At 41.4% G+C, this 26,011-nt stretch overlaps 1 protein-coding gene across 4 annotated transcripts in view; it reads left to right on the top strand.

The window, feature by feature from the left end:
- tws (protein phosphatase 2 regulatory subunit tws) overlaps positions 1-26,011 on the top strand; it is a 905,968-nt gene that overhangs the window by 724,015 nt on the left and 155,942 nt on the right. For 3 of the 4 annotated variants that reach the window (XM_067151365.2, XM_067151366.2, XM_067151367.2), the window contains exon 6: positions 24,481-24,546. In XM_067151365.2, coding sequence (XP_067007466.1) covers positions 24,481-24,546 — 66 coding nt within the window. Of the gene's footprint in view, positions 1-24,124; positions 24,290-24,480; positions 24,547-26,011 lie in introns of those variants that run through there. The other variant, XM_067151368.2, reaches the window with a different exon arrangement.

Below are 26,011 nucleotides of genomic sequence, written 5' to 3'. Positions count from 1 at the left end.
AAGAAAACAGGCACAAAGTGGACTGAAGACAGAAAAAAGAAGCACAGTGAAACAATGAAAGAATACTGGAAGAAAAGGAAAGAACTAAGGAGGAGGAACTGAAATTGTAACGTGGTCCTTAGAAGGCCGGAACGCAAGAAGAAGAAGAAGATGAAGAAGAAACCAAGAAAAAACATCTCCAGGGCTGCCGACGCCCGCCCGATGGCCACGATCGTAGGGGGGAGATCCAGCTTAACAAGGAAAAAAGTTAATATTCATTCGATTGTTAAATATGCTACAATTGTTGTTGGCAATTGCTGCACATGTCCCAGTATTGGCATGCTTCCTGGCAACCAGAAGCAACTTCAGTAATGTCAAAATTCTAATAATTACAGTTTAATATTTTAAATACAATGTTCAAAATTTCCCGCCTTTTTTACAATATATCACTGTTTCCCATATAAATTCCAAGAATTTTCGTACTTTACCTTTTTTAAAGTGTGTATCAAACCTCCACCTACAAAATGAACCTCAATCACGAACATAGACTGTGATTTAGATATTTTTGTCGCATTTTTATTCCGACCACCTGAAAATATTAATATTTTTGTAAATAAATATGTTATATAAAATCTAAAATAAATTCTATTGATCTGAATGAGGTACAGATTGTAGTACCACTATCAGAGGAAAGCCTGAAAAGCTCATACTTATCCGTGAAACAGTAAGATAGTTATGAAGGAAACCGTGATATAGGCTATTGTTAAAATGGCGGGAAATTTTGAACATTTTATTTAAAATTGTTATAATTTAATTTTGACATTATAGAAGTTGCTTCTGTTTGCTAGGAAGCATGACAATACTGGGATATGTGCAGCATTTGTCAACAACGTTTGTAGCATATAAAACAATCGAATGAATATTGGCCTACTGGCTGAGTCGCTCAGGCTTTGGCTGAGGCTCTGGCTTTCTGATACCGTGATAACGAAAACCTCTTTAGAATTAGCTACTAGCGAAATCTTCCTGCAATGTAATGCAATAGTAACTTCTGGGAGCTGTGGCCAACAGTAACAGGGGAGGTGGCGGACCGTTGTGGTCAACTGTAATACTATCTACCAGTATTGGAGTTGGTCTTGGTCAGTGTAACGGAGCTTCGATATAAGTCTATTGCTTTCGATTGATTGACGAAATCAGGTCGAAGAAAGGAAACAATTTTGAATTACCCGTATCCATGAATGCGTGAATATGCGCTACAACTGGGTGTTCACGTGCTCATGTGCTCCTGAGAGCCCACCGACACTGGTGTAAATTCTACCAAATGCAGTGGAGACAATACGCGACAGTTCCGAATTTAGCCTTGTTAAAATGGGAGACAAGTCGCAAGTGGCGCTCCTAGTGGCTTGACCTGAAAATTCGCGCTAAATTCAAATATCAGTGAAAATATATATACGGAAATGGATAAATAAATTACGTCTAGAAAGAAAGTGTTACTAAGATATTAACTTCAAAGTTGCTAAAGCAATTCTGGATAAATGAATGAAGAATTATTTAACAGGTTATTATTTAAAGACTGAAATTAGACATGTAATCAAGATGTGAAATGGACTGCTCTGAAAGGGCTTTCTTCCATTTATGCATTACTTTTTTAGCTTCAGCATACCTGCTTGAACTTTCACGACTAGATTTGGCTTTTTTTCTCATTTAAAAGTATTGTATCATCGAATTAAGACACTTGTCAATAAAAATATTGGCACATTCCTTACACACATGATTCAATGAATTTGCATTTAAGAGCTGGACAATTTTCCTTTTAACTTGAAGCCTACTAACAGAAATAAAATCTATAAAGCTAGTCGCAAAAACATTCAAAATTTCCCTATAAACAATACTTGCCATTACATTAGGGTAGAGCAAATTTGCATCTCATATTGTTTCAACAAAATATGTACATTTCTTAAATCACCCATATTTTCTTCAGTGCTTGACAACGCATTACGGCATTCCAAATGGGGTAACTTGGAACATAACCAGCCACACTCATATGAGTAGTATAAGTGGGGGATTCGGGCGCCACCACCGCCACCGGCCTCCGCAGAGGCCTCCGCCACCTCCTCCGCCACACGCTCTCGGGAGAGGCCTCCTCCACACGCTGGCTAAGAGCGCGACTCTAACCTCACATCTGTCATCTTGGAGGGGCTTAACCTAACTTTTTATGCGCAAGAGAGCTAGCCTAACCTCATGGAAGGGCCTAACCTCAGTTTTACAGCCGGATGCCCTTCCTGACACCTAAGAGGGCGAACCTAAACTCACATCCGCCATCTTGGAGGGGCTTAACCTAACTGTTTATGCGTAAGAGAGCTAACCTAACCTCACGGAAGGGCCTAACCTCAGTTTTACGAACGGATGCCCTTCTTGACGCCTAAGAGAGTGAGCCTAACCTCACATCCGCTATCTTGGAGGGGCTTAACCTAACTTTTGACACAAAAGACAGCAAGCCTAACCTCATGGAAGGGCCTAACCTCAGTTTTACGGCCGGATGCCCTTCCCGAAGCGATGGCGGCTGTACATGGCTCCTTATGACGCCTTAAGGGTGCTTGCACAAGATGGCTGCTGCACTTATGAGACGCCCTAGGGATGCTTGCGCAAGATAGCGGCTACAAGATGGCGGCTATACATAGCTTCTTATGAGACGGCTTAAGGTTGCTTGCACAAGATGGGTGCTGCTCTTATGAGACGCCCTAGAGATGCTTGCGCAAGATGGCGGCTATACACAGCTCCTTATGGGAGGGATGCTTGCGCAAGATGGTAGCCACAAGATGGTGGCTATACATAGGCTCTTATGAGACTCTCTAGGGATGCTTGCGCAAGATGACAGTCGCAAGATGGCGGCTATACACAGCTCCTTATGAGACGGCTTAAGGCTGCTTGCACAAGATGGCTGCTGTTCTTATGAGACGCCCTAGGGACGCTTGTGCAAGATGGCGGCTGCTCTTATGAAGAAAGCTAGCTTAGAGGCTACAGGACAAGATGGCGGCTGCTGTTATGCATGCCATTTGAAATTCTACGTGCTTGCGGTTATCTTTAAGCAACAGAGCATCGTGCTGCTGCCATCTTTAGCTATTACCTTTGAAATGTGGTGGTTTTTGACGGCCGCTATCTTTAATCATGCTGCTATCTTTAGCTACTACCTTAGGCAGCTGTCATAACAAAACGTAACACAACACAACACAACATGGATCGTTTTAACACTCGCTCAGACGCAGCCTTGCTGATTCTTATCATTATCCTGGTTATTGTGACAAAATTTAGTTATATATCTTGGAAATATACCGTTCTTTAGGGAACCGTTTTGCACGATATCTGTACGCAGGCCAATTATCCTATAACTAGACTATTCCAAAAATAAAATATGAACATTAATCATAAATAATTTTCCTTTGAATTTGTACTTACGCAGACACGTATTAAAAAAACGCTTTATTGCGTTAATAGTATTGACATGTTGGTTTTCGGTCCATTCGCGGGTCCTTTAAAACTTTGGGAAAACCGCAGAGAGAGTATTTTTCAGGATGTGAAAAGACAGGTGGAGAGTGAGTGCCTGTCATTATAATGAAGGCTGGCCAACTCGATTGTGACGGGCAGTAGGCAAGAAGGCCTGCCATTACAATGAAAAATCTCTAATCTTGTCTTCGTCCGGCTCCATGACTAAATGGTTAGCGCGCTGGCCTTTGGTCGCAGGGGTCCCGGGTTCGATTCCCGGCAACGTCGGAAATTTTAACCATAATTGGTTAATTTCACTGGCACGGGTGTTAGGTGTATGTGTCATCTTCATCATTTCATCTTCATCACGACGCGCAGGTTGCCTACGGGAGTCAAATCGAAAGACCTGCATCTGGCGAGCCGTACTTGTCCTCGGACACTCCTGGCACTAAAAGCCATACGCCATTTCTTTTTTTAAATTATCAGAAACGTCATATAGCAACTTCCCCGTCGTGTTTCTGGGGTAACGCTAAGAGCTATGCAATTGAATAAAATCTTAATCACAACGTGTAGACTATTTTACCTAGAATTCTGTATACAACGTAGAATTCCGTAACGAAACACGGGTACATCAGCTAACAACTGATAAAATAACATAATCACGTACCTCGGTCACTGATGTTCAAAAATAAACTGCACTGAAGCGTATTTTATCCAATGAGTTCACGTTTTACTGTAGATATTTATAAGAAATACTAAGCACTTAGATCAGAGGAATAAAAACGTGACGCCTTAGTTTAGTAAGAGGAACGTGGTGGAATAATAAATGGGCAATCAAAAACAGTGCTACTTTATGAAGTATTTTCTCTCTCTTACACCGCCTGGCGAAGCAATAGGTGCAGCTACTACAGTGTATTCTGTACCGTATTATATCTACATCGACTTCCTCTTTTGTGTTTATTACGGGCTTTCTACGTTACCTGTAAGCTGTATAATACAGCCTAAAGTAGCATTCGAACACGATAGCTCATCGAGCCGTTATTTGAGGATACTAATGTCCTCCCTCATGGCTCAATAGTCAGTGTCGAGGCCTCCGGTTCAGAAGGTCCCAGGTTCGATTCCCGGCCGAGTCGGGGATTTTATTCGCATCTGATTAATTCTTCTGGCTCGAGGACTGGGCGCTTGTCTTTGTCCCTACACACTCGTCTTCATATTCAGACAACACATCACACTACCAACCACCACCAAAACGCGCAATAGTGATTACATCTCTCCACATAGGGTTGGCGTCAAGAAGGCCACCCGGTCGGAAAGCAGGACCAAATCCACATTTGCAACATAGTTCACACCAGCGACCCCACACGTGTGGGAAAAGCGGTATAAGGAGAAGAAGAAGAAGAGGACCAAGCTCTCCATGGTCCAAAAGTTTTTAAAAGGCAGCTCAAAAACCGCCTTCCGGTGAAATGCTGGATGTAGATGCGGGCTTCTTTTAGGTTTCTTTACGCCACTCCACTGCAAAAGAACAGGTCCATTGGGGCAGACATGCAACTAGTGCCGAATGGGGAAGTCCAGAGTGCAACTGTACTCGCTGAAGATAGAATATTGATTTCCCAAGCCCCAAAGAGATACTCACGAGGTCGCGAAAATGCTTTTATGGTGCTCTGTTAGCTATCTCATTATATAAGCAAACCTTGAGTAGTGACTACTATTATAAGCACCTGAACTACATGAAAGACCAATATTCACTAAGGGCGTACACTTCATAACACTAGACATGTCATATATAGGAAAGGATCAGATGATTATTTCGCGGGTGTATAGCACACAACTCTGTAGCTTCAGTGTAGAAACTATCTCCTTACCATGATGGCTATCATGGACTTGAAACTGTTTCACAACAAGGTGTGTGTCAGATGCCGCGTCATCCCATCAAGGGATGGCGTGACGAATCATGATACTGGTGGTACTACGAGCATTCCCCCAACCCCACCCGAAAACTGTAATCACCGAACAAACGTTGATGGTCTTAAACGGTTTAGGTGTAGAAAACGGCGTAGTTCCATTATTTAAAATTAAAAAAAAAAAAAAAAAAAAAACATTGTCTCAGAAGATAGTAGTATAATTGGATGGTTCGGCGGCCTCCTCCTCCTCCGGCTCTCGGAAGAGGCCTCCTCCTCAGCCAGTGGCCTCTCACCTCCTCCTCAGCCAGTGGCCTCCCAGTGGCCACCTCCTCCTCCTCCTCAGCCAGTGGCCTCCCAGTGGCCTCCTCCACCTCAGCCAGAGGCCTCTTCCAGTGCTGCCAACTTAACCTAACTAGCGCGAGATAAACAAAGCCACGTGCTTTTTGACAGACAACAACGCACCGCTAACCTCAGTACTGCCATCTTGACGGGCCTAAACCTCAGTAGTGCCAACTTAACCTCACAAGCGCGAGGTAAACAAAGCCACGTGCTTTTTGACAGCCACGTGCTTTTTGACAGATTTGTAAACAAAGCCACGTGCTTTTTGACAGCTGTCATCGACAACAACGCATCGCAAACCTCAGTACTACCATCTTGACGGGCCTAAACCCCAGTAGTGCCAACTTAACCTAACTAGCATGAGGTAAACAAAGCCACGTGTTTTTTGACAGCCACGTGCTTTTTGACAGATTTGTAAACAAAGCCACGTGCTTTTTGACAGACAACAACGCATCGCTAACCTCAGTACTGCCATCTTGACGGGAATAAACCTCGGTGGTACCAACTTAACCTAACTAGCTCGAGATAAACAAAGCCACGTGCTTTTTGACAGCCACGTGCTTTTTGACAGCTGTCATCCGCCATCTTTAAACTACAGAGCGCTGTGCTGCCCTCTTTCGTCACCTGTCATCGGCAGTGCTGCCATCTTGGCGGGCCTAAACCTTAGTGCTACCAACTTAACCTCACTAGCTCGAGATAAACAAATCCACGTGCTTTTTGACAGCCACGTGCTTTTTTGACAGCTGTCATCCGCCATCTTTAATCTATAGAGCACAGTGCTGCCCTCTTTAGCTACTTACCTTTGAAATGTGGTGGCGGATAATTTGAAAAATGCTTTTTTGACAGCAGCCATATTGCATCGCAAACCTCAGTGCTGCCCTCTTTAGCTAGATACCTGTGGTAGCAGACAATTCCACGTGACAGCAGCCATCTTTAATCAAGAGAGCACCGTGCTGCCCTCTATGTGGTGACGGCAAATTCCACGTGCTCTTGTTTGGAAACAAACCCACGTGCTTTTTTTTGACAGCTACCATCCACCATCTTTAATCAACAGAGCACAGTGCTGTACTCTTTAGCTAGATACCTTTGAAATGCGGTGGCGGCAATTTGAAAAATTCTATGTGCTCTTGTTGGGAAACAAAGCCGCGTGCTTTTTTTTTGACAGCTGTCATCCGCCATCTTTAATCAATAGAGCACTGTGCTGCGGGCAATTTCGTTAGCTGTCATCCGCCATCTTTAATCTAGAGAGAACAGTGCTGCACTCTATGTGGTGGCGGTAAATTCTATGTGCTTTACAAACCTATGTGCTTTTCTGACAGCTGTCATCCGCCATCTTTAATCCAGAGAGAACAGTGCTGCCCTCTATGTGGTGGTGGCAAATTCCACGTGCTCTTGTTTGAAAACATACTCACGTGCTTTTTTGACAGCTGTCATCCGCCATCTTTGAGAACAGTGCTGCTCGGTGACGGTAAATTCCACGTAGAAACAAAGCCATGTGCTTTTTTGACAGCTGTCATCCGCCATCTTTAATCCAGAGAGAACAGTGCTGCCCTCTATGTGGTGGCGGCAAATTGAAAAATTCCACGTGCTCTTGTTTGAAAACATACTCACGTGCTTTTTTGACAGCTGTCATCCGCCATCTTTAATCCAGAGAGAACAGTGCTGCCCTCTATGTGGTGACGGCAAATTCCACGTAGAAACAAAGCCATGTGCTTTTTTGTCAGCTGTCATCCGCCATCTTTAATCACCGTGCTGCCCTCTATGTGGTGACGGCAAATTCCACGTAGAAACAAAGCCATGTGCAGCTGTCATCCGCCATCTTTAATCACCGTGCTGCCCTGTGACGGCAAATTCCACGTAGAAACAAAGCCATGTGCAGCTGTCATCCGCCATCTTTAATCACCGTGCTGCCCGGTGACGGCAAATTCCACGTGGAAACAAAGCCATGTGCAGCTGTCATCCGCCATCTTTAATCACCGTGCTGCCCGGTGACGGCAAATTCCACGTGGAAACAAAGCCATGTGCAGCTGTCATCCGCCATCTTTAACCACCGTGCTACACTCTATGTGGTGGCGACAAATTCTAAATGCTTTACAAACCCATGTGCTTTTCTGACAGAGCTGTCATCCACCATCTTTAATCACCGTGCTGCCCCGGTGACGGCAAATTCCACGTGCTCTTGTTTGGGAACAAAGCTTTTAATCCAGAGAGAACAGTGCTGCCCCGGTTGCGGTAAATTCCACGTGCTCTTGTTAGTTCGTGATTTAAAATCTAAGCTAGCTGTAAATCCCCGATTCTCGACAGATTCTTAATTCGAGTTGTCAGGAAGGGCAACCAAGAGCTTAGATACTGCTAGTTTTGCATCAGGGAGGGCGACTAGTCTTAAAAACAAATTCTTGCGATTTAAAATCTTAGTCAGGAAGGGCATCCGGCCGTAAAACAATAGTTCGTGATTTAAAATCTAAGAAGTGGATCTAGCTGTAAATCCCCGATTCTCGACAGATTCTTAATCCGAGTTGTCAGGAAGGGCAACCGGTCGTAAAACTATGAGGTTAGATACTGCTAGTTTTGCATCAGGAAGGACAACTCAACACATTCATGTGATTTAAACACATTTTTATCCCCAAGAGAATCGAACCCGAGACTACCGGGTGAGAGGCATGCATACTGTAGGCTATAGATTTGTTCTACAGTCCTCGAAGTATCGGCACAGTCATTCTGAGCGAGTTGTGTGGAATGCATGTGTTAGCTGAAATTGTACACGTATCTTCCGGCTCGACCTTGAGCGAGGACACTGATAAGCGGCTTGTAACTCGCGAACGTCTTCTTAGCTGAGTACCATTCAAGCTCTTAAAACACAGTACTAATTAAGGTTGTAAAATATTCTGAAATAGTCCACCTCTGTAGTGCAGTAGTTAGCTGCTACCCTCGGAGGTCCGAGTTCGATTCCTGGCTCTGCCACGGAATGTGTAGCATTTAGCCTATGTAAGTTCCTAACGTAAACTATCATGATTGTACGGAGAGGTTAAAACACACACAGTGCCTACTCCTATCGAAAGAACCTGCACGGTACCGGCATGTAGGCTTCTCCTGGTGAGGGAGCTTGCACATGGTTTAACGCCTCCTATCAACAGCCCTTACTTAATGCTGGCTTTTTTGCACACCCCGCCTCACATCATACGACCGGCTGCCCTTCCTGACTAGGATTTTAAATCGCAGTATACGTGATAAATTTGTTGTAGCGGGTTTTATAACTAGATATCCCGGTACCGATACATAGCCTACTCCACTGAAGAAGCCTGCACAAGGCTTATTGCCTCCATCCGACAAATGAATCAGCATCAACACTCTTGTACTCAAAAAATCATTTTCGAAGGAGTCTGCACAAGGTTTAACGTCCCCATCAACAGCCCTTACTTATTGCTAGCTTTTTTTTGCACACCCCGCCTCACACCATAGTTTTATACGACCGGCTGCCCTTCCTGACTAGGATTTTAAATCGCAGTATACGTGATAAATTTGTTGTAGCGGGTTTTATAACTAGATATCCCGGTATCGATACATAGCCTACTCCCGACTAGAAGAAGCCTGCACAAGGCTTATTGCCTCCATCCGACAAATGAATCACTGTCAAGTCTTGTACTCAAAAAATCATTTTCGAAGGAGTCTGCACAAGGTTTAACGTCCCCATCAACAGCCCTTACTTATTGCTAGCTTTTTTGCACACCCCGCCTCACACCATAGTTTTATACGACCGGCTGCCCTTCCTGACTAGGATTTTAAATCGCAGTATACGCGATAAATTTGTTGTAGCGGGTTTTATAACTAGATATCCCAGTACCGACACATAGCCTACTCCTGACTAGAAGAAGCCTGCACAAGGCTTATTGCCTCCATCCGACAAATGAATCACCGTCAAGTCATGTACTCAAAAAATCATTTTCGAAGGAGTCTGCACAAGGTTTAACGTCCCCATCAACAGCCCTTACTTATTGCTAGCTTTTACACACACCCCGCCTCACACCATAGTTTTATACGACCGGTTGCCCTTCCTGACTAGGATTTTAAATCGATATCCCGACATAGCCTACTCCTACCGAAGAAGTCAGCTTAACACCTCCATCCAACAAATGAATCACCCTCAAACACTCTTCAATCATTCTCGCTACTTCGGAAGATAGCGGGTTCGAACTGGAAGCCGTAAATTTTAGGGGAGGGACCTGCGTGATCGTCATTGCATGATCTAGCCGGATGCCCTTCCCGACGGTATAAGTTGCCAGGATTTGAATCGCGTACCCTGACTAGAAGAAGCCTGCACATAGCTTAACGCCTCCATCCGACGAATGAATCACCCTCAACACTCTCCAATCATTCTCACTACTTCGGGGGATAGCGGGTTCGAACTAGAAGCCGTAAATGCTAGGCGAGGGGGGGCCTGCGCGATCGTCATTACATGATCTAGCTTTAGCTCAATACCTACAGGTAAGGAATACCGCGTATGTACCCTCGAGAAGTCGAGGATCGCGCGCTAACTTTCCAAGGCTCGAACTCTTAAATTCTGACACCTCGGCATCAACAGGAGGTTTGAATACGTCAGCCTGCAGGTGGGAGCTCTTGTTTGCATTCGTTCCGACTGTACCGCAGTTGTCAGCTCAGCGATTATCATATCCGCTTGGTAACAAGCAGAATATTTAGCCGCAGCAGTCTGCGCGAAGTGCTCACAGTTCTCTGTATGCGTTTATTACGCACACACACACATCTCCCGTCTGCAGTGAATATTATTCTTCAGCCTTTATCTTAAGGTAAGGTAGAACTGTTAATTACCTTTTTTTTAATTTGCAAAGCACCTTCTACGCTAGACATCTACATTCATATATGTTTGTTCTTTTTTTAGGTACCGTTCGAAAGTATGCAATTTTATTCATCCGAGTAACAGTCTGCAGCACGTGCATTTTTAAGGTATGTTTTCGAACTTTGAGTTGTAAAGATAATTAGGTTAGATGATGTACCCTACACTACATTCATATATGTTTTCTTCTTTTTTTTTTAGGTACGACCAGAATATTATCATTCGAGTTTCAGGCTTGAACGCACGCATTTTATACATCCGAGTAACAGTTTGCAGCGCGAAGATTTTAAGGTATGTCTGACCTCTATTCGTTGAAACTTGGTTTCTTCTAAAACATCGTAACTTTAGTCTATTGATAAATAGTTGTTCTCTTTAATCCTCACGCGGGGTGCGTACATAGCTATGTCTGCCCTCAACAGGCTGAAACTTGGTTTCTTCCGTAACTTTAAGCTATTCATAAATAATTGTTCTCTTCAACCTACATACTATAGACGTGGTATAATTTCAAACACGCGCACATAGCTATGTCCGTCCTCAACAGGCTTAAACTTGGTTTCTTCCGAACATCGTAACTTTATTCTATTGATAAATAGTTGTTCTCTTTAATCTACATACTATAGACGTGGTATAATTTCAAACACGCACACATAGCTATGTCCGTCCTCAACAGGCGTAAACTTGGTTTCTTCCGAACATCGTAACTTTAAGCTAATCATAAATAGTTGTTCTCTTTAATCAACATACTATAGACGTGGTGCGTACATAGCTATGTCTGCCCTCAACAGGTTGAAAGTTGGTTTCTTCCGAACATCGTAACTTTAAGCTAATCATAAATAGTTGTTCTCTTTAATCAACATACTATAGACGTGGTATGATTTCAAACACGCACACATAGCTATGTCTGCCCTCAACGGGCTGAAACTTGGTTTCTTCCGAACATCGTAACTTTAAGGTAATCATAAATAGTTGTTCTCTTTAATCAACATACTACAGACGTGGTATATTTTCAAACACGTACACATAGCTATGTCTGCCCTCAACGGGCTGAAACTTGGTTTCTTCTGTAACTTTAAGCTAATCATAAATAGTTGTTCTCTTTAATCAACATACTATAGACGTGGTATAATTTCAAACACGCACACATAGCTATGTCCGTCCTCAACAGGCTTAAACTTGGTTTCTTCCGAACATCGTAACTTTAGTCTATTGATAAATAGTTGTTCTCTTTAATCTACATACTATAGACGTAGCATAATTTCAAACACGTACACATAGCTATGTCTGACCTCAGCAGGCTGAAACTTGGTTTCTTCCGAACATCGTAACTTTAAGCTAATCATAAATAGTTGTTCTCTTTAATCAACATACTATAGACGTGGTATAATTTCAAACACGTACACATAGCTATGTCTGCCCTCAACGGGCTGAAACTTGGTTTCTTCTGTAACTTTAAGCTAATCATAAATAGTTGTTCTCTTTAATCTACATACTATAGACGTGGTATAATTTCAAACACGCATACATAGCTATGTCCGTCCTCAACAGGCTTAAACTTGGTTTCTTCCGAACATCGTAACTTTAGTCTATTGATAAATAGTTCTCTTTAATCTACATACTATAGACGTAGTATAATTTCAAACACGTACACATAGCTATGTCTGACCTCAGCAGGCTGAAACTTGGTTTCTTCCGAACATCGTAACTTTAAGCTAATCATAAATAGTTGTTCTCTTTAATCAACATACTATAGACGTGGTATAATTTCAAACACGTACACATAGCTATGTCTGCCCTCAACGGGCTGAAACTTGGTTTCTTCTGTAACTTTAAGCTAATCATAAATAGTTGTTCTCTTTAATCAACATACTATAGACGTGGTGCGTACATAGCTATGTCCGTCCTCAACAGGCTTAAACTTGGTTTCTTCCGAACATCGTAACTTTAGTCTATTGATAAATAGTTGTTCTCTTTAATCTACATACTATAGACGTGGTATAATTTCAAACACGCACACATAGCTATGTCTGCCCTCAACAGGTTGAAAGTTGGTTTCTTCCGAACATCGTAACTTTAAGCTAATCATAAATAGTTGTTCTCTTTAATCTACATACTATAGACGTGGTATAATTTCAAACACGCGCACATAGCTATGTCTGTCCTCAACAGGCTGAAACTTGGTTTCTTCTAAAACATCGTAACTTTAAAACTTGGTTTCTTCCGAACATCGTAACTTTAGTCTATTGATAAATAGTTATTTTCTTTAATCTGCGTGCTATAGAAGAGGATAATCTTATAATTTCAAACTCACAGCAATGTCCGACCTGTACAGGTTCAAACTTGGTTTCTTCTGAACATCGTAACTTTAGTCTATAGGTAAATAGTTATTCTCTTCAATCCTCACGCTATAGAAGAGATTAATCTTATAATTTCAAACTTACAGCAATGTCTAACCTCTATAGGTTGGAACTTGGTTTCTTCCGAACACCGTAACTTTAGTCTATTGATAAATAGTTATTTTCTTTAATCTGCATGCCATAGAAGAGGATAATCTTATAATTTCAAACTCACAGCAATGTCTGACCTGTACAGGTTCAAACTTGGTTTCTTCTGAACATCGTAACTTTAGCCTATTGGTAAATAGTTATTCTCTTCAATCCTCATGCCATAGAAGAGGTTAATCTTATAATTTCAAACTTACAGCAATGTCTAACCTCTATAGGTTGAAACTTGGTTTCTTCCGAACATTGTAACTTTAGTCTATTGATAAATAGTTATTTTCTTTAATCTGCATGCCATAGAAGAGGTTAATCTTATAATTTCAAACTTACAGCAATGTCTAATCTCTGTAGGTTGAAACTTGGTTTCTTCCGAACGTCGTAACATTAGTCTAATGATAAATAGTTGTTCTCTTCAATCTTTCATGCTGTAGAAGAGGTTAATCTTATAATTTCAAACTCACAGCCATGTCTGACCTCTATAGGTTGAAACTTGCTTTCTTCCGAACATAGCAACTTTAGTCTATAGATAAATAGTTATTCTTTTCAATCTTTCATGCTGTAGAAGAGGTTAATCTTATAATTTCAAACTCACAGCCATGTCTGACCTCTATAGGTTGAAACTTGCTTTCTTCCGAACATCGTAACTCTAGGCTAGCACACTTACCCTTTTATATCCTATTATTACTATGTGTGATGCAAGTGCTAACGCTATATTTATTCTTTTTAGAAAAACCATGGAGAAGATTAACCAGCTAGGTCATATTTCAACTCCAACTACCAAGCCGTTAACAAGTCTACCGCTAAATGAGCAATTTAAAGTAATTTCACTACGAAGATTAAAAACGAAATTTGGAGAAAGGATTTTATGTGTCTGCGAAGACTTTCAAGTTTTTTTACCTAATAGATTTAGCGTGCTAACTGATTTAGAAATAGAAGAACTAAATCAACGTTCTATTTTCATTATATATCACGGCATAGAGAACAAATCTTGTGTTATTAGTTTTACTGATGCGTAAAAGCATGTACATACAAGAATTACATCGAGAAAGCAAAAGTATGCAAACATCACTACAAGTAAAATCATTCATGATAAAACTAGTACATACAAGATGTGAATAAATACTGTAGAATTGGCATATTCTTTTATTTTAGATTAGGTATTACCTTCTCCTCCTACTCCTTCCTCTCGAAGAAGAATAAGAGCAAGAAAGAAGATGTTGATTAAATTCGTAAGTATGTTATCGTCTAGCACAGTAAGTATGTTGAGAAGAGATTTTTTTCCTAAACTGTGCTTGATTCTAGTCTTGTAATATAGTGTACTACAACATCGCACTATAGTATGTGTATATATGTTTTTTGAACAGTGGTATGCATTCAAGTCTAAACTTGCACACTCTCGCTTTGCGATGCATGTTCGATAAAGATGTACCTTGACAGAGTCAGTAAAGGTAAAGGAAGTTATACACATCAATTAATGTTCTGATCACATGTTAAGGTTAACGACATCGAGTGCAGTGTTCGATTCTAGTCTTGACTACTTATCTAGTGTTTTGAGCACATCAATTAATGTTCTGATTACATGTTAAGGTTAACAACATCGAGTGCAATGTTCGATTCTAGTCTCGCTATGTTTTTAATCTCATTTCATATTCTAATCACATGTTGAAGTTAACAACATCGAGTGCAGTGTTTGATTCTAGTCTTGTTATGTTTTACAATCTTGTTTTTTGCAATGCATGTTCGATAGAGGTGTACCTTGAAAGAGTAGGAAGAGTTCGATTCTAGTCCTGCTATGTTTGAACCTGATTTAATGTTCTAATCACATGTTGAAGTTAACATCAAGTGCAGTGTTCGATTCTAGTCTTGTTATGTTTTACAATCTTGCTTTTGCAATGCACGTTCGATAGAGATGTACCTTCACTGAGCAGGAAGAGCAGCTCAGTAAGTATGTTGAGAAGAGAATTTTTTGTTTTTCTAAACAGTGCTTGATTCTAGTCTCGCAATGCTGTGTTCTGCAACATCGAACACTAGTATGCAGTTCAAGTTGTAATAAGTTTTGAACAGTAGTATGTATGTGTTCAAGTCTAAACATGTATCACTGCGGGTATGCGAGCGGATAACAGCTGTCAAAAAGCACATGGCTTTGTTTCCAAACAAGAGCACGTGGAATTTGCCGTCACCACATAGAGGGCAGCACTGTTCTCTCTGGATTAAAGATGGCGGATGACAGCTGTCAAAAAAGCACATGGCTTTGTAAAGCACGTGGAATTTGCCGTCACCACATAGAGGGCAGCACGGTGATTAAAGATGGCGGATGACAGCTGTCAAAAAAAAGCACATGGCTTTGTTTCCAAACAAGAGCACATGGAATTTGCCGTCACCACATAGAGGGCAGCACGGTGATTAAAGATGGCGGATGACAGCTGTCAAAAAAAGCACATGGCTTTGTTTCCAAACAAGAGCACATGGAATTTGCCGTCACCACATAGAGGGCAGCACGGTGATTAAAGATGGCGGATGACAGCTGACAAAAAAGCACATGGCTTTGTTTCTACGTGGAATTTGCCGTCACCACATAGAGGGCAGCACTGTTCTCTCTGGATTAAAGATGGCGGATGACAGCTGTCAAAAAAGCACGTGAGTATGTTTTCAAACAAGAGCACGTGGAATTTTTCAATTTGCCGCCACCACATAGAGGGCAGCACTGTTCTCTCTGGATTAAAGATGGCGGATGACAGCTGTCAAAAAAGCACATGGCTTTGTTTCTACGTGGAATTTACCGTCACCGGGCAGCACTGTTCTCAAAGATGGCGGATGACAGCTGTCAAAAAAGCACGTGAGTATGTTTTCAAACAAGAGCACGTGGAATTTGCCACCACCACATAGAGGGCAGCACTGTTCTCTCTGGATTAAAGATGGCGGATGACAGCTGTCAGAAAAGCACATAGGTTTGTAAAGCACATAGAATTTACCGCCACCACATAGAGTGCAGCACTGTTCTCTCTAGATTAAAGATGGCGGATGACAGCTAACGAAATTGCCCGCAGCACAGTGCTCTATTGATTAAAGATGGCGGATGACAGCTGTCAAAAAAAAGCACGCGGCTTTGTTTCCCAACAAGAGCACATAGAATTTTTCAAATTGCCGCCACCACATTTCAAAGGTATCTAGCTAAAGAGTACAGCACTGTGCTCTGTTGATTAAAGATGGTGGATGGTAGCTGTCAAAAAAAGCACGTGGGTTTGTTTCCAAACAAGAGCACGTGGAATTTGCCGTCACCACATAGAGGGCAGCACGGTGCTCTCTTGATTAAAGATGGCTGCTGTCACGTGGAATTGTCTGCTACCACAGGTATCTAGCTAAAGAGGGCAGCACTGAGGTTTGCGATGCAATATGGCTGCTGTCAAAAAAGCATTTTTCAAATTATCCGCCACCACATTTCAAAGGTAAGTAGCTAAAGAGGGCAGCACTGTGCTCTATAGATTAAAGATGGCGGATGACAGCTGTCAAAAAAGCACGTGGCTGTCAAAAAGCACGTGGATTTGTTTATCTCGAGCTAGTGAGGTTAAGTTGGTAGCACTAAGGTTTAGGCCCGCCAAGATGGCAGCACTGCCGATGACAGGTGACGAAAGAGGGCAGCACAGCGCTCTGTAGTTTAAAGATGGCGGATGACAGCTGTCAAAAAGCACGTGGCTGTCAAAAAGCACGTGGCTTTGTTTATCTCGAGCTAGTTAGGTTAAGTTGGTACCACCGAGGTTTATTCCCGTCAAGATGGCAGTACTGAGGTTAGCGATGCGTTGTTGTCTGTCAAAAAGCACGTGGCTTTGTTTACAAATCTGTCAAAAAGCACGTGGCTGTCAAAAAACACGTGGCTTTGTTTACCTCATGCTAGTTAGGTTAAGTTGGCACTACTGGGGTTTAGGCCCGTCAAGATGGTAGTACTGAGGTTTGCGATGCGTTGTTGTCGATGACAGCTGTCAAAAAGCACGTGGCTTTGTTTACAAATCTGTCAAAAAGCACGTGGCTGTCAAAAAGCACGTGGCTTTGTTTACCTCGCGCTTGTGAGGTTAAGTTGGCACTACTGAGGTTTAGGCCCGTCAAGATGGCAGTACTGAGGTTAGCGGTGCGTTGTTGTCTGTCAAAAAGCACGTGGCTTTGTTTATCTCGCGCTAGTTAGGTTAAGTTGGCAGCACTGGAAGAGGCCTCTGGCTGAGGTGGAGGAGGCCACTGGGAGGCCACTGGCTGAGGAGGAGGAGGAGGTGGCCACTGGGAGGCCACTGGCTGAGGAGGAGGTGAGAGGCCACTGGCTGAGGAGGAGGCCTCTTCCGAGAGCCGGAGGAGGAGGAGGCCGCCGAACCATCCAATTATACTACTGAAGATATTGGTGCCATGAAAAATTACTTTAAGTCCGATTATGAGCCCCTAGGTACAAATACTGAAATTGTAAACAGAATGTCAATGTGTTTAGCTGCTCACGACTGATTTGAGGTTGACAACTTAGCTTAGTAAACCTGCGTATAGAAGTATATAGCGTTTTCAACAGAGTGAAAAGTCTTTGCATGTTGCAATATGAGAAATACAGTAGGTATGCTGGTGATTCAGTGTGTGCATTAAAAGTTGTATTTTAGATTGTAATCAGAACATACCATTCGCTGTAAAACTGTTGATTTTGATCATATTGTTCTTGTTCTGTATTTTAATGTACAATTTTATAGTGTACTGCAATTTGTTCATTACATGAATATCAACATCATTCTCTTGTATTGCTGTTCTTATAATGACACTCATGCATGCGTGCACCACGCTCGTACAGGCATCTTCGTTATGTTCTATAATTATTTTGTAACTATAACCCCACCTCCTACGCTACTGGAACGGAATCAAAACATCGAATGTGGAAAACCTTGTATTTATTAATATTAACATGCTAGGTTTCCTGATAGCAACAGGACAGCAGAATAATGTAATGGCTATGTATAGAAATTTAAGATTGCAAAAGGCAGTCCCTGTCGTTATGTAGGCCTATTTAAGTCTGGAAAGACCTGTCCCTCTGGTAACTCTCAGATCCGTAACGTGGTTGTCTGATTTACTCTGATCGATATCATTTTGGTACTGGTAGTTAGGTTCAAGTTTATGAGAATAACTGCAATGTTTTTATCCAGCTGCTCAGTTTTTCAAGCCGAACTATGGGCCATTAATAAATATCTTCCCGATACTCTATACCTCTTGGATATCCGATGCTGAGCGGTTGACAGAAAAATCCTTCCGCTGGAACCTGTGCCAAATCCTGGAAATCAGGTTGCGGAATCAGAAAGAAATTTGAGGGTGGGGGAAGGAGGAGGAGGAGGAGGAGGAGGAGGAGGATCATACGGCTTTAAAACCAGTGTTTATTTCAAGCAGTACCCGGCGGGGGAGGGCGTATATAATTCCTCTGTAAGTAAATTACCCCCTCCCAACGAAAATTGTAAATTTTAAATCTTTTGTTTGAATTCTGCTGTTATAACAAGAATGATAAATATTGGAAACTTATTCCTTGTAGGCTAGTATATATTTTCCGTTAGTCACTATACAGTTCAACAAAAATATTAGTAACCAGTAGGCACTTCGAACTAGGCGCCTATTATTGCTGATTTTATGAAAATATGCACAGTAAAAACAATTTCAGTATTATATGTGCTCTATATTTTCCTTATTATTTTATAATAAAAGAAAGCCCACCCCCGGGCAATTTTACTGGGGGGGCGGGACCTTTGAGGTAAAATCGTCGGTGGGGGGTACCCCTTCACCCAGCAATTTCGCACCCTGCTGAAAAATTGCTGTGGGACATTGGACGAGAAACATGCTTGGAACGCAGTCACCTGGCTTTGGCCTGTTTCTTAATCAACCAATGATCCTTTCTTGCCTGTCATTGTCGATATACGTTATTTGAGGCGATAGCGATAGGATACACACGAGTTTCGTGTCAATAACACCCACACTAAGCGAGCTGTTCTGTTCCATGCACTTTTATGTGTCTCTAACGTAGGCATAATAGCAAAGCCTCCGCTTGTAAGGAGAGATTAAGAAGCTAACGTAATACTGTTTTAATCCCAGTAGAAACACATTTATCCTCCGATGTATTTAAGTCACTATTATCATGTTTTCTAATTTGTGTTATCGAATCAAATAATCCTGGTGAGGATCCTATACACTATAATAGAACCATACTCTAAATGGGGTCTTACCAGTGACTTATACATCCTTACTACAATTCCTAAATATGAAGAGATCTGTAACCTTTATTTATATATTAACACCTAAGTAATTACAGTGATATACATGAGTTACTCTCACCCCATCAATACAGAAATTAAAACTGAGAGGACCTCCTGTTTGTGAAACTTACAACCTGATTTTTCACCCTATTGACACTCATACCATTGTCTGCTGTCCATCTCACAACTTTGTCAAGATCTTTTTGCAATCGCTCACAATCCTGTAACTTATTTTTTATTTATCATTATAATTGTCTGTTCGCTTAAATCACTTAACGTCGTGGTCACTATCAGCGGGTTCGAGGAACTGGCTATGGCGGAGAAAAGTCCATTCGACACTCCATGTCGTACGATGTCGGCATGTAAAAGATCTCTGGTGACACATTTGCTGTTTACCCGACAAAATTAATTAAATCTCAGCCATAGACGCCCAAGAGAGTTTCGGTTTACTCGGTCTGCCATCTAGTGAGCCTAGTGTAAAACGGAACGTCGAAATTGACGAGACAGCCAGATGGCGTCAACTTGAAATGTCTGCACACGGTAGCTGAGGCCATACGATTATTGTTATTATTATTATTATTATTATTATTATTATTATTATTGTAGCAGGGTGTGAAATCAGAAAGAAGTGGTGGTATGCGGGGTGGGGGTGGGGTGAGAAGCATCATAGGGCTTAGTTACTAGTGTTTATTTCAGGCAATACCCGGCAGGTGAGGGGGCATTTGATTCTCCATAAGTAAATTTCCCAGAAAAATATAAATCTTGTTGTTTGAATTCTGTTGTTATAACACGAATGATAAACATTTCGTTTGTTTGTACACTCCTTAAGTGAATATTGTCCTATTGGCTACCTATCGGAAACACACCCTCTACAAGCACTGCAGGAGTGGTGTAAGCTCGAGCTACTTACAGTAATGACAAGGGAGGATCGGTCGATGGGTGGGGTTTGTAGTTACAAAATGATGGTAGTACCAGTGGCGTATGCTGGGATCAAGAAATGGGTGACCACTGGACAGCTTACCCCTTTTCGATGGTTGATTTAGTGAACGTCAAGGCAATTTCACAAGCTACTGCCGTGACCTCTGCTAATGTAAATACTCAACACCTGATCAGTGGAGATGGTAGCCTAAGGTTTAGCAAATTAAAATCCGGCTTTGTGGATAAATGGATAGAATGTTTGCCTCTGGTCCGATGGCCCCGTTCAGTTCTCAGAATTAACTGCCTTGTACTCTTAATTCTCCTGGCTTAGGCACTGGGTGTTTATGACATCTTCGCCATTAATTTTATCTTCATAAGTCACCACCAAGACTATATAGATGCCATACATTATTATTATTATTATTATTATTATTATTATTATTATTATTATTATTATTATTATTAAATTAAAATTTTGAATTTTACAGCATTACCATCGGTGGTACCCCTCGTTTACTGGTTTATTAGCTTCTTCGGGGAATCAGTGGTGATGTCCGACCCATGATCACGGGTTCGATTCCAACCAACCAAAGAGAACACTAAATCGGAAAGATTGCACTTCATTTTAGCAGATTTAGCTATAAAAAGAAAACTATATTACTCCTACAACAACAGCCCTGCAGTGTCTTCCTACAAGGATTTAGACGTAAACGGGAGCGAAATACCAGTACTCTGTTATCTGTATAATTAAGTCAGAAGTATGAGGTGTGGAAGTATATACGGTGAGGAACGCATGGTTGTTGGTTAGCAGGGACGATCTGACGGAAAGAAGCCTAGCACACCTATCCCCCCGGTCCCCGCACCTTGCGGACGTTCAGCAGCATGCCACGGTGGCGAGTCGGGGAGAGAGAGAGAGACAGCTCTTCGGCTGTGAGATCAGATTCCGATGCCTTGCTCTTAGAAATACGTGCGACGTTCTTTCTCATTCGTTTTCAAGTTTTGTAAGTGGAACAATATGTCAGATGCTTACATTATGATGTGCTTTAGATTCCCATCTTCCTCATTTGAGATTTGGGCTTCACCGATAGCCTTGGTAGTCCTCAGTATAACGCCACTGGGTAGAACTCAATAACCGACATCGATAGCTGTAGTCGCTTAAGTGCGCCCAGTATCCAGTATTCGGGAGATAGTGGGTTAGAACCCCACTGTCGGCAGCCCTGAAGACGGTTTTCCGTGGTTTCCTATTTTCACACCAGGCAAATGTACCTTAATTAAGTGGTGGTGGTGATTATTGTTTTAAGAGGAAGTACAACTAGGCAACCGTCCTCTATGAAACACTAATCAGAGAGAAAAAATGGAAGGGGTCCGACACTTCGAACAATGAAGATATCGGCCAAAGGAGGACAAGGGCCACGAAGGGCATGAAAATGAGACTCCCTAGCCCTCGCAAACCTAATAACGTCGGGGTCAGAAAAGAACAAGAGTTGACCAAGGGAGGTTGGATAGGATAGATGAAAGTAAGGAGCCTGACACAAGTAAGTGGAAGCAATACCAGGACTCAGCTGAGGGCCCCGTGGTCGCCAACCCACGCTCCAAAGTTCAGAGCTCCTGAGGCTCCTTTTAGTCGCCTCTTACGACAGGCAGGGGATACCGTGGGTGTTATTCTACCGCCCCCACCCACAGGGGGATACCTTAATTAAGGCCACGGACGCTTCCTTCCCACTCCTAGCCCTTTCCTATCCCATCGTCGCCATAAGACCTATCTGTGTCGGTGCGACGTAAAGCAGCTTTTAAAAAAAACACAATGAAGGTGCATGAATGACTTGCCATTATAAGGACACTGATACAAGTGAATTACAGATCTGTTGGTTCTACAATAATTATGTCTCTGAATGTTTATTTTGTTTATTGTCGGTTTCTGTTTATTTTCTTTTAGAAAACTTTCCATGGGTGGGTTCTGACCCCCAGTAACCCCCCACCAACTTGCTACGTACCCAACTTGAAATAAGATATATTTTTGCCCGGGTTTCGGATTGACTTTCCAGAGGGAAACAGGAAAAATAGGCTGCAAGTGCGGAGTTGCCACCACTACGTTGCTTTATTGCTCAAAGTCTGGCAGTCATTCTATTATTTCTATATTATGTGTAGTATTGCTAATGTTTTATGGAAATATGCACAGTAAAATACATTAATTTCCGTAATGTATGTGTTCTAAATTTTCCTCATTACCCCCCGGATAATTTTAGTAAGGGAAGAACTTTTGAGATAAAATCGTCGGTGGGGGATCCCTCCCTTCCCCCCGCGATTTCGCACCTTGAGTTGTACTTACCCTTAAAACAAATATTACAATCATCAGACGTGTAAAAAGTCTATCCGGGGATTCCAATTTCAGCGCAAGGAAAGTCTGTGATCATGCCATTCTGAAGGAATTGTCCATTCTTTCTAGTTCTTTATCTTTAATCAGATTCAAACACCAGTCTAAATAGCTGCTAGGCTACTACAGTAGCCTAAAATCTAGCACATCAACTTCCAGACGGCCACGATTTTAGACTACGCCTGAATCAAGGTCCTGAGCCTTTAAAAACAACTAAGTTTGGAAGAGGTTTTGCAACCACACACCGAAGTGTTTTCCGCTATTTCATTATGGTACCGGTACGGTAATAATTGTTACCGGTACACTGAAGGATCGTCGCTCCTCGAACATATTTTGAGATCTTAATGATCCCTTAGATTTCCTCACATGTGTACTACTCAACTGGTAGCGTTGGGTAGTTACGACAGTGTTCATTTCTCTAATGTTAGGAATGGCGTTCTTTAAACTTTTCTACTTTTGTGCGTGCGTTTGCAAATCCTAGTAGGTACGGTACCGTATTGTATTTACAGTTCATTGTTTACTAAGGACAATACTGTCTTGATCAGGTTACGATTGCTTTCCTTCAGAAACATTTTGAGCATTAAGCTCGTAGATCATTCTGTGATTCCATTTGAGTTTGGAAGATCTCAAAACTCAACAAAATGAGATGCCATTGCTCAGTTTAATACAATTTTACTCGCAACCATTACTTCGATTTTCGTAATTTAATTTTATATTATGAAAATCCCAGTTTACTGCTTAAATTTTACGTTGGAGGACCATCAGTTTTTATTCAGTATGACTGAAGCCCTTCTTACATTAAACCGATTTAAAGTCCTCAGCCCGGTCGAGAAATGGGTGCGAAAGCCGGTACGCTGACCGCAGCCAAGGAGCCGAACGAAGACTCTGTAATACTATGTACAAGAAACTCGAAAATCCATACTAATGCACGAGCCTAACGGTAATGACCTGTTTTGCAATTCAAATGTCAATGATCACACTCTATTTAAATAGTCAACATCTGGTTTTAAAGCACGTTGCTATATTTAAAACTTGGCTTTTATATACAAATCCAATTTACTGACACATCACATTTTCCTTACGCGGCAACTGAACCTGGAACTGCGTTTAGAAGAAGCCTTCGCTCAGATACGTCGTTACATATATATATATATATATATATATATATATATATATATCTAACTTGTGACCTTTTCGAAGTAATGCGCTTACAGACTTATTGACGACGATCTAGCAGCCATACCGTCAATCTGTACAGCTAAATGCAAAGAGAACAAATTGGGGAACCTGACTCCTTTTTAGCATGGCAACTTACGTTGTGTTTTATGCTAAATACAAATGCTAAACCAGTGACAGCGAGAAATTTAGAACAAGGAAAACTTTTTCAAGGAAGAATTGCGTGCACGAGGCAGAAATACTACCTGTATGTACTGTGTAACTCTAAGCATGTGTTCTCCTTGAAGCCTTATAGACGCTCTGCGACTGTCAACTTTCCTTTAAATTTCGCACCGTGTGACGTCACATTCGTTGTTTTGCACTCGTGAGTGCCGCCATTGCGATTGGTTATTTCATACTGAAATGTGACAAATCTCATTTCATCGGTTTCCCAATTTAACTAAATCCGCTAAGAATCTTTTAATATAGTTTAGTTCTAAGCACACCATATATTAAAGACCCCCCGGAGTCTGATATGGCCGGTAAGTACTCGCAGTACAGTGATGTATACGACGACCTAATTGGTTCCCCTACATAGAAAAGAAAACGGTTAGAATTTTGAATTACAGAGGATGAATGAAGATGGGCATGGTGGTGTACAAGAAATATATGAACAGGCAAAATGTGACTATTGAATTATTCGTTCTTGATATAGGAACGTTTGTCATTCCAGGTAATGGGGAGATCCAGTGGTGCTTTTCTCAGGTGAAAGGGACGCTCGACGACGATGTGACAGAAGGTATGCTATATTAAAACATCCCTTCAGCTTCTAATGTGACTATTTTGTTCCTTAAGTGACAACTGTACGGGTGTCAACACTTGAAAGTCGCTTGTCCCCACCCCCTGTCAGTTGACAGTTGAAGATTGCAACCTGTTCTGGTTCATGTGGTGGTTTATACGTGCACTTCGTAGCATGTCATTTTGTGAAATGGAATATTCCGTGATTTCAAAAAACAAGTGGTCATGTAAGTTGGTGCGATATTTTGTCCTCGAAAAATAACCTCAAAATGATGTGTTGTTGGGCCATATCATTCCTTGTATTTTTCATTCTGTTAAGGAGTAACTGTGAAATATACTCCTATTTAGTTATTTTCTCTCTGTTTAAATCGTCTGTGTATAATTCAAATGCACCAATGAGTTGAAGAATTCAATGTGTAGTGATTGCAGATTAAAGCTTGACACAAGGATGTAAACTCTTTTGCAGAAAGATAACCTATTGCATGCTAATGGAGCATGAGTGGCAGAGAGGGCAGTTTGTTTTATAGGGGGCCTAGTCTATTGTGTAGGAATGTTGTAGTGCTTGATAATTCTGTTTAGTTCAGTTGTGTAACAGTAAACTGATGTTTGTTTTGCTCACTAATGGTTATGTGTATCTCCCCTTTTAGATGGTTGATAGTTTCTCCGTGAATATAAGATTATTGTTCGTGTAGTTGAGTGAGTAAGAATCTGAGAGGATTCATTTTGTGTTAGAATGGTGAAAGAAGAAGCTGTGTGTCTAACTTTTCATTCAGCAGAGAACTTTGAATGGATTACATTGCACTGTACTGGTACTATGATTTTTATTAAACTTTATTTGAAAATTTGTGACAGTGAAGAGTCATATGGAGGGGGAATACATGTTTAATGTAGATTGATGGTACCTTTAATGTGAAGTAGTGTACTTTCTTTGTAGTTATGATTATAATGTGTTGGAAATTAATGAGTGAATGTTGAGAATTCTGTGTGAAATTAACATCAGTTAAAATATGGTTAGTGCTGTAATTAGATGGCGGTTGTGGTGTGAAAGAATGCTCGAGTGAGTATGGTTGAATTTCTATACAGATTGTTTAATATATATTTTTATTTGGTTGTGCAGTGTTGGGAAATGAAGTTTGACAGTGGGAACTGCTTTGAAACTACTAACAGAAAATGTTACATTTTGAGTTTGAGACTTCAGGGTTATAAATATAGGTAGATCAGTGATCCTTAGATAAAGTGTTCAACAATATAGACATTAACCTCAGTTCAGACAAATAAGTTATATTTTGGATGGTAGTTAATTACTGCACAAATCCATGTTTTATTATTACTGTGTGATTTATTCAGATGTGCAGAGTTATCTTGCTTATTCGTATAACCATGTAGGCCTATATGGAAGAATTAATTTAGTACAGAGAGTGAAAGATTTATTGGTGATTGAGGAAGTTTTATCATTAAGGTCGCAA

Source organism: Anabrus simplex, chromosome 7 (assembly GCF_040414725.1).
Source record: "Anabrus simplex isolate iqAnaSimp1 chromosome 7, ASM4041472v1, whole genome shotgun sequence".
NCBI classification, from domain to species: Eukaryota; Metazoa; Arthropoda; class Insecta; order Orthoptera; family Tettigoniidae; genus Anabrus; species Anabrus simplex.
Note: the sequence above shows the minus strand (reverse complement) of the source record. Positions and strands in the feature narration are given on the sequence as shown.